The sequence below is a fragment of the Protobothrops mucrosquamatus genome, unplaced genomic scaffold (genome assembly GCF_001527695.2).
Source record: "Protobothrops mucrosquamatus isolate PMUCROS unplaced genomic scaffold, P.Mucros_1.0 scaffold2524, whole genome shotgun sequence".
NCBI classification, from domain to species: domain Eukaryota; kingdom Metazoa; phylum Chordata; class Lepidosauria; order Squamata; family Viperidae; genus Protobothrops; species Protobothrops mucrosquamatus.
In genome coordinates, this window is record NW_015388586.1 from 67,832 (window position 1) to 77,622 (window position 9,791).

At 43.8% G+C, this 9,791-nt stretch overlaps 2 protein-coding genes across 3 annotated transcripts in view; one reads left to right on the top strand and one right to left on the bottom strand.

The window, feature by feature from the left end:
• LOC107295836 (glycogen [starch] synthase, muscle-like) overlaps positions 1 to 3,461 on the bottom strand; it is a 57,061-nt gene extending 53,600 nt beyond the window's left edge. The window contains exon 1 of the mRNA XM_015825168.1: positions 3,341 to 3,461. Coding sequence (XP_015680654.1) covers positions 3,341 to 3,458 — 118 coding nt within the window. The 5' untranslated portion in view covers positions 3,459 to 3,461. The remainder of the gene's footprint in view (positions 1 to 3,340) is intronic.
• A 4,863-nt stretch (positions 3,462 to 8,324) lies between these two features.
• Positions 8,325 to 9,791, top strand: part of LOC107295837 (protein arginine N-methyltransferase 1) — a 26,498-nt gene continuing 25,031 nt past the window's right edge. Inside the window, exon 1 of one of the 2 annotated variants that reach the window (XM_015825170.1) lies at positions 8,325 to 8,391. In XM_015825170.1, the coding sequence (XP_015680656.1) occupies positions 8,362 to 8,391 (30 nt within the window). In that variant the 5' untranslated portion in view covers positions 8,325 to 8,361. The remainder of the gene's footprint in view (positions 8,392 to 9,791) is intronic. The other variant, XM_015825169.1, reaches the window with a different exon arrangement.

Here is a 9,791-nt window from a genome sequence, read left to right on the forward strand (position 1 = left end):
AAATTTTACCAACAATGGAAGATTGGAGATTGAAAGTTTCGCATCTTGCTGAAATGGCAAAGATTTCAGCTTATCTGAAGAATCACTCAAATGAACAATTTTTATCTATATGGAGAAGATGGATTGTTTATATACAAAAGAAGCATAGAATAGTGGAATATAACTTAGGTTTTTAATTAACTGGTTTTTTTCTTTTTTTTTTATATATATATTTCACTTATTCATGTAAAATTTATAGACCTTGTGGAGTTAGAGATATTATTAATTGTTTACTTATATTTGAATACTATCCTGGGATTAGGTTTGGGAAGTCTCGGGGGGTGGGGGGGTGGGGGAGGTGGGTTTTATATTATATTGTGTCATATTTGTGATGTTTTTTTTTATGATGAAAATAATAAAAATTTTTATTGATAAGAAGCAAGGAAGTGAAATGGAAATCTTTTCCACAAAGTTCTTGGCACAATCCTTTAACGTAGATACCTTGCTGAAGGAATGGCAGTCTATAGCTTCTGAAATCCTTTTCTGGGCCCCTATAAACCTCTCCCAAATGTATCATTGAGAAAAAATATCCTGCTATTAAATCTAAAATAAGATTTAATATAGCAAAAAAAGGGGGGAAATGCAACTCTGAGGAAAAACATCCAAGACTATCTTGAACTAACTTAAATCATGGAAAGTCTCCCCAATAGCACGTTGTCCCCCTACCCACTATAACCACAAATTCTTTTCTAAAAAAAAATTAAGCAAGGCTCCCAATTAGCAAGGAGTCAACGTTACTCTTCTATTACTCACCCTGTAACAAAAAGTGAGCACGTGGTTTAGAAACAAACTTATCTTGCTTCCTGATTGCCTCACTACTCTCCCCTTCCTCTGTTGGTTCAGTACACTAGATTTTATGTTGTAAGCAACACAAGGCAGGAACCTGCCCTCTCAAAGTTCATAAGATGTCAAACACTCTAATAGCACAACAATGAAAAAGAGCAGATTAACTAACACACACTCTGCTAGAGAGAAGTTCCCTGAAGATGGGCTCCTGTACGAGTCTAAAAGCTTGGAAGACAAAACACCGGTCCTGGTGACCGACCTCAATTGGATCCTGCAACATTATCCTGGGACACATATATTCACCTCCATTTATAAGACCAGATTAAATTCTTTTTCAGAGACCTTTCTTGAGCTGCTGCCTCCAAACATCATAACCTGGCCTTCCTACCACACATCAATTACAATTGCATGTTTTTCTAAGGCATTTTAGAACTAGGTAAATGCCGGCCTCTCATATCAACATCACAGGGCATTGCTTCTCTCTCTATAGCTCTAGGCCAAGTCTCATCTTGGAGCTGCAGTCAGTTGTCAATTAAAGATTCAGAGGAGAAAAAATGAACAATAAGTTGAACTCTGTCCCATTTCTCCCAAGTGCCTGCATCACACACCCAGGATTTTGTATCCTGCATTCCACAATGAATGTACTCTATACTGATGTATCTGCAACCTGTTCAGAAGATCCAAAGCTTCTCCAGAAATGTTCTTGCCCGAAGCAAAAAAAACCCATGACTCTTTATTCTTACTTGCTTACTTGAACAGAAGCAATGAGAGTCCTGCAAATGATCACAGGGCAAAGGACAGAGATAGGCCACAAAACATGCAGGTAGTCTTATCTGAGGGAACAACCCACAATTGAGGCAGGTACCCTATTCAGAGGCAGAGATGGCCCCGAGTATCATCCTGTATTCTAAGACCATCATTTTTAGTACCAAAATGGTTCCACCCATTGACAAGAAAAAGGCAATACCTATAGTCAATTCAGGGAAAGGTCCTATGCAGATTTTTAAAAAAATCATAGGAAAAAAAATCACTTTGTGGGGAAAGTTCACAAAGTCATATCTACTAATAGTCTGCGGGGAAGACAGATGAAGAACAGAAGGAATGTATGAAATAAAGGGGCGGACATCTTGACCAGCAGCAGTACTATTGCTATTTCACACTGCAACAATTCTTTGAAGAAACAAGTGGTTGACTAGACTAATTTTCTGATACGGTCATTCCTGGTAAATTCCGTGATAAAATATTTAAAGTGAAATGTGGCATTTAAAAATCTATTAACTATATCATTTAGATGTATATTTACATATATGTATGTAGATTCACAAAAAGGCTTAAAAGCCAATTCTTTTTTGCAAAATTACAAATTCTATTTGTATTGGCATGGAATCCTGCATTCAGCAGGATTCGCTGCATTAAACAGATTCTAATTTACAACAATTATCCACCAGGATCTCTGCACGCACCAACAATTCTGTAGGTTTGTTGTAGACCATGAGTTCTAATTCTGCCTTAGGCCTGAATCTAGCTGACACAGGGCAGTCATTCTCTCAGCTGTGTGACAAAGACAATAATAGTACATCACTTTCAAAAATGTTGCCAAGTGAACTGCAAGGACTTATGCAGGTAATCACCAGGAATCAAGAGTTACTCAAAGGCAAGCATGCAAAGCCCCCTTTTTGCTGGCACCGAGAGAATTGGAAGCTATCTAAAGAGGACCCCAGGTTTTCTACATCCTGCATATTGGTGATAATCTATTCTAGTACTTGATAGAAAAAAATGCATTAAAAATTCACATTGGGGAAGATCCTGTTCAGTGGTCATATGCTGTGGTAAGCAGTTACCCTGACCTGAAGGTAAATCTAAACAGAGATGCAGCTTCTGAAGGAATGAGTAGCATTTCAAAATGGAAATGTTCACTATAAAAGGGTAGTGTCATCTCAGACAGCACTAACCCACATATGAAAGATTTATGGATGGGAGGATCAGAGAACTGCAAAGGGAGGGAGGAAAGGTCTAAGAGTTTTCCTAAAGTGCTGAGCAATGTTGCTTGGAAGAAACTGCAACCTTACAAGAACTTCCTTTCCCCCCACATGAGGATTTTTTTTTAATATAAACACATTTTGCTTTAACATTCAACATGCCACTCAATCATTTTTAAAGACAGACAACCTATTTCCCAATTTTTTTTTGCCTCCATGTCATGCCCTTCCACAATTCAATGAGTTGCCCATATAATGGTTGATTAGGCCTGATCCTGCTCAACCAAAAGAGTCTTTGACCAGCAATTAGATAAGTCTTCATTTCTATAAACTCCATTCCCAGGTGATACTTGAATTCTGGCCTCAGTTCTTTCAATACTGCTCATCCTTTGTCTTGCTAATAGTTCAGCAGAATCTGTTTCCAACCACCTTCCCACAAGAAATCCAGGCCTTCCAATTCCCAAACACTCTCCTGCTCCAACTTTGGAAACCCGATCATTTCCCTAAGACCTTCTTTAAAAATAGTCACCACATACCTTTATTGGCCACCTCCCAAGCCACTTCGAAAAGAATGGCATTATCAAGGTCAAGTTCATCTTCCCAGTCCTCCAACCCAGAGAGGGAGGTCACGGACAGGCTGCGGGTCAGCGGCATAGCCTCAGGAGGACGAAAGCAAGGGCAAGAGGACTTGGGGGTGGGGAGGGGGTGTCAGGGCCTAACCTGGAGAAAGAGAAAGGAAGATGTGGTCAAAAGACAGGCCAATATCTACTCAGGACCAATTGCAGCAAGTGGCACTTCAGAACTCCTCTGCATCTTAGTTCCTAGTTTTATCTAACCCCCCCCCCGCGCTAAATATGTCACGTGTCTATCTTGCAACCTCACCCGGTTGCCGCCTACCTTGTTCTAAAAAACCATTGTAAGTCAATTCTCCCCCCCTCTGGCTCTTCCAACCCCATCTTTGAGATGCTTGTCTTTTAGTCTGGAGTAGCAGCAACAGCTGAAGGAAGGAACAGGGTAAGATGGTGGAAATCGCCTGGAATGGGGGAGGCTGCAACAGATTTATGTCCTGGAGCTTTCCAAAAGGGGTTCATTTGGGAGTTAGCCCGGAGAGTAGTCTATAAGATTCCTGGGCGCAGCAAGGAAAGAAGAATGCTAAATCATGAAAAGCAACTCTTAAGTTTAAGACGATGGGCTAAAAGAAACGATGCCCCCCCCCCAATCCCCGTTTTCTACACCGGGTCCCTAATTTGGACAGGGTGACGTGGAAAGGAAAGAACAGGCAACAAAGTTCCTTTAAGGGGCTACAGGCAAACAGGAACGGGGGATGGGGGAAAATCTCAAGATTTTGAGGGAAACCAAATTTGTGCCTCTAAGTTGCCCGGGGAGGGGAGGGCACATTAATGACTATGAAGGGGGAAATCAACGTCGCAAGATTTGCAGTGGAGCATTCAGGGCTCAGTCCCGGGAGAAATCGGGGATGCAGGAGGGAGCTAGGAATGAATAAAGGATTTTGTGCATTGAAAAAACAAAACAAACCAGCAAGATTCTTTTGGCCTTTAAAGGAATCGAGGACCCCGATTTCTTGGCGAAGTGCGGGGAAGCCCGCTCGCACTTACCTCTTGGGAGCCGAAGTCTAAGGACTCCCTGTCCGCCCCCCTCCCTCCACCGCCTGGACCACGCAGACCCCGAAGCAACGCCCAGGAGGTTGTTACAAGGACTTAAAGGAGTAGCGTCGCTGCCGTCGCGAAGGCGGGGGGAGAATGGAGGCTTCCTGGAAATTGCTTTTGGTGGAAGGGAAATCGAAAGGGAGGGCAAAAAAATAAGCAGGTGAATGCAGGGTGAGATTCGGAGGCAAAAAGAAAATGTGGTAGATAGGAAGTACAGGCAGTCCTCGATTTACAATAGTTCACTTAGTGACTGTTTTAAGTTACAACGGCACTGAAAAAAGGACTTATGACCATTTTTCACTGACGACCCTTGCAGCATACCCCACTGTTTACATTTGGATGCTTGACAACTGACTCACATTTATGATGGTTGCAGTGTCCTGGAATCATGTGATCCCCTTTTGCAACATTCTGACAAGCAAAGTGAATGGGGAAACCAGATTCACTTAACAACCTTGGTACTCATTTAACAACTGCAGTGATCCACTTAACAAATGTGGCAAGAAAAGTTGTAAAATGGGGCAAAACTCACTTAACAAATTTCTCACTTAGCAACATAAATTTTGGGCTCAATTGTGGTTGTAAAAAGTTGAGGACTACCTGTAATGAAAGAAAACCAAGGGTAAAAACATCAGGTAGGGACAGAACAGTTGATAAAAAAAATGATTGTGGCTGAATAATGGGTTTCCGATGTGAAGAATCGGAGTAAAAGACTGCAGCATAAAGTTTGAAGAGAAAGGAGATTATGGGATAAAAGGAAGTAACACAGAGAAAACAAATTTAAAAAATGGGGAGGCTAGAGAAAGATGGAAAATCACAAGTAGACAAGAGATTGCCAGGGAAATAACCTTTTGATTGTTGGGATATTAATAGTCACGGGGTAGAACAGATAAATCGGGCTACAAAATATTAACCCACATAGCAGGGGCTGAAGACAGAGTAGGCAGGACATCAGACCTGAAATTGTTGATGTTGTGGTAAGCCGAGTCTTAAACTATGCAGATCTTAAAGCGGACATGAAGAACAAATTGTATTACAGATAGTCCTTGACTTACAACAGTTCATTTAGTGACTGTTCAAAGTTACAATGGCACTGAAAAAAGTGACATGACCATTTTTCACACTTACAACCATTGCAGCATCCCCAGGGTCAGGTGACCAAAACCTGGCCACTTGTCAACTGATTCATATATATGACGGTTGCAGTGTCCCGAGGTCACATGATCACCTTTGACGATCTTCTGACAAAGCAAAGTCAACAGGGAAGCCAGATTCACTTAACATCTGTGCTATTAACTTAACAACTGTAGTGATTGACTTAACTGTGGTAAGAAAGGTCGTAAGATGGGGCAAAACTCACTTAAAAACTGTTTTGCTTAGTAACAGACACTTTGGGCTCAATTGTGGTCATATATAGGTAGTATTTTACCTGTGCTTATCCCAAGGCCCTGAATGAAAAGCAATTAAAAGAGGGAAACATGAATTTTGCTTGATTTAGTTATATTCTATGTTATTCACCCGCACATGCTAGCTTCATTCAAAAGGCAAAATTTATAGGTTTCAAAACAGCCACTGAATGGGCAAGTTTCTAAGGGAAAAAATGTGGAAGAAAGAAACACTACAGATAGCTTACTTATATGGAACATAAGGGCTATGACCCCATGCACAGGGTTTTATGCACCATAGAATTTATAATTGAGATTTAGTTGCTTGAGATTTTTATTTTATTACTTTTTTCCATTTCCATTTTCAGCCTTCAAAAGCACTAAGCCAATTTTCCACGTAATTGTGAGCTCAAGGTCCTTTGGTTGGAAGCTAGAATGAAACCTGACTTACCTAGATGACAGCACATCAGGAAAAGCTGAATCAAAAATTCCCCAGCTCCCTTCATTTTTTCTTAGCAACATTCTTATGTGGTAAGGTAGGCTACAAGAGATTGATTCAAGAACAATTTTCATAACATAGGATTATAAATCAAAATAGAAAAATGAGAGGGAATATGACAGATGCAATCCCAGTTTCTTTTAATTTAGCTCATGGGGATCTGGTGTCTCTTGGTATCATTTGTTCTTATAAGACACGTCGTGATGGTGTTTAAAACACTTTAATGCACCCCACAATTACTGTCTAGTTTCAAGTTGCAAAGTATTTGTCAACGTTTTGAGCATTTATTGAAGATTTCCCATTTGGCAATACATTATTCTATTAATTGTATTAAATAACAGACTCCGGTTAGCCGACCTTGCTTTTTTAAAAACAAAGAAAACTTCCTCTGCATTGATCGAGAAGCTACCCAACATATTACAACCGCACACGCACGTTTTCCCAACTTCTCCAACACATTTTTGTCAATGGCCTCACGTCGGACCAATAGGAAAGAACCAAACTTCTACCAACCAGCTTCCACGAGAGAATTCAAAAGACCCGCCCCTTATTTTCCAGGAAGCTTTCATTCGTTGGTGGATCACAAAAGCAGCCAGTGATATCTGTTAGTTTATTAATTGATCCTAATTTCCACCAATTAGCAAAAGGGCCAGCCAGATGCTTCGGTCTTCCCAGTAGAACGTGATTGATTAATATAAATCACTGAATGGCTATACTAATAACTGCTGCTGCATTTAATTTTCTACCAATGGCATATCTAAAATGGCAAACAGGTCGTTTAAAAGCGAATGAAGGATATTATAAGAGGTGGTTAATTAAAATATGATCCCCCCCAAGACAAAAAAAATTAATAAGTGACATTTTGCTGTTGAATGGCACCTCGACAGCCAATCGTGTTTCCCCTAGTTCTAGGATGGGCATATTCCCCTCTGAAGGCAGTTGCAAGGAGTATAGCTTTCAATAATTCTATCCAGAACATGGCATATAAGCGATGGTTGAACAGGGTCCACAATATTATCTGGGACTCTACACATCCTCTTCACGACCTGTTTTCCTTGTTACTTTCTGGGAGGAGGCTTTGTGGTACCCAAAGCAGAACATCTAGATTCAGTCACAATTTTGTCCCATATAGGATCGACCTTGTGAAGTCAGAAGTTTCCTCTTTCTGCTATGTATTCAAAATGGATAGTGGGGTGTGGGGGTGTGTGTGTATGTACGGTATATATAGCATTTGTATATATGTGTGTTATGTGTATGGGTAGATATATACTTTCTTTTGAGAGCAGGCAATAGAACTTCATTTTTAATGTGCTCCCAGTAAAAAATGACAAAGGTTATCTTAATACTTTGGGAACTGAGAGTTTTCGGTATTTGCCACGGTTCTTTCTCCTTCAAAATAAATGGCGCCTCCTCCCTCCCATCTTTTGTCATATTGTACTTCCCTCATGGTGAAATAGGCTGCAATATGAGGTTTAAATGCGAACGCTCTTCTTTGACAGCCACTTCAGGTAATCAATACGTTGCTTCTTCCCACCCCTTAGAAATTAAGACACCAAAGGCTGGGAGAAACGCAGATATCTTGCTGTAACTGACATCTACGTCCTCCAATAAATTATCCGAGAAATTTCCTCTGGTCCTTATTGGTGAAAGGTTTCTTATTTCACCAATGGCAATTCAAGATCATGAGGAGGAGGCGTTTCCCAACGCTTCCCACTTTTTGTCTATCGACCACAAAAAAGAGTCTGCGCCTGCGCGCGCCGAGCCCTTCCTCTAAGTGCGCCCAATACGGTTTGAAATAACGTGAGGGAGGGCCCTTTCCCTTCCTGACTGAAGGAGACCCCATCGATCAATGAAAACCTGGGAGGCGGGGCTGCCCTCTTTTCCTCCCACCCTTCCCTTTTGAATGACGGCGAGACCGCCCAATGGAACGCCCAGTCCCCTCCCCTCGACTGAACGAGGCTGGGGGAGTCCGGCCAGCGGTTCTCTTTTTCTGTCTCATTCGCAAGATGGCGGAGGCTGCAAACTGCATCATGGAGGTGAGGGAGTGGGGGGGGAGGGAAAGAAAAAAAGGGGGGGAAGTCGGAGGCTGCCCCTGTTCCCCTCCGAGGGCCCCCTAAGCCCTCACCCACCGAGTCTCTTCCAGAACCTCATAACGCTATAGGAACGGGAGGGATTGCTCAACCGAGACCCCTCCGAAGCCCCTCACCTGATGACAGCCCCCCCAGGCTTGACGGGGCTCCTGGGGAGCACCTGCCCTCCGCCCCCTAAGTGACCGAGCCCCCTACTTTCTATCCCTCGCTGCCTTTCCCCTCTTTCTCCCCTGTGGCGGCCCCGTAAATACTATCCCCGCCCTTTCTTCTCTCCATAGTGGTCCATTTTTTTCGCCGTCGCCGCCTCCCCCCACGCCCCCCCTTTTCCGGACTGTCCCCACATAAGGGGGGTCAGGAAGAGAGGCGCTTCCCCCCCGCCCCCCGAGATACGTGTGTGTGTGGCGCTGTTGCTGGCTAGGTTAGGCGGGAAAAGCCTCGGCTTTTTTCAAATCTGAAAGGCTCCCCTTCCGACGTTTCGACCCGTTTTCGCTGAAAACCTCGCACGCTTCTCCCCCCTCTTTAACGCGGTTCTTTCCTCGTGGGAGCCGCATGGCACCGCCTGCCCCATTGGGCCTCGCCCCCCGTGGCCCGGGGGAGGCCCCTGGAGCTCCTCCCACCGCCCCCCCCACCGCCGATCTTGGAGTTCTGCGTAGGCCCCCGCCGAGGGTCCTCCTTAATCAGGGCCGCCTGAGGTTCCTGCTCCCCGGATGGTTAAGCTTTTTTTTCCCCGGCCTATCGATCCTTAGGGCACAGCAGCCGCCCCCCTCCCCAAGTTGCGCTCCCCTCTGCTGGGAAGGCCCCCCCCCGACGTTGCCGCAGATAGTTGAACTCTTTGTTCGCGGACGCTCCGGCTTTTCCGCCGGCTTTCCCGCTGCCACCTTGGCACCTTCGCCTTTCCTTCTTTGGGCAACCCCATGCTGGGTTCTCGTAATATGGGGTATTGTGGATTCCCGAATTCTTCCCACTCGGGGAAATACAGAATCAACCCACAGACCAATCCCCTCCCCCTTCGCCCAGTCCCATCTGTTCCTCTTCCCCCTCCCCCCCATTTTTCAACCTCATAATTTGCCTGTAAAAAAATAATAAGAGGGTGCCTGTTTCCACCATGATTTTGTGAAGTGGTCCCTTTCCCTCTTAATTTTGCCTGGTCTTGCTGTCTGAAAGGAAACGGTGGGCCTTAATGCAGTAGCTTCCCTCAGGGTGGTTGCTCTTTACTTTTGATAAGCCCATTGTGCTCATTCTCCTAAGGAGGCTCTGATGCCTTATGGGGAGTTATTGCCTTCTAGCTCATTGTTCCCTTATTCTTGCACCTTGTGGTAGCCTGTGGGTTTACTGTGGACAGGAAG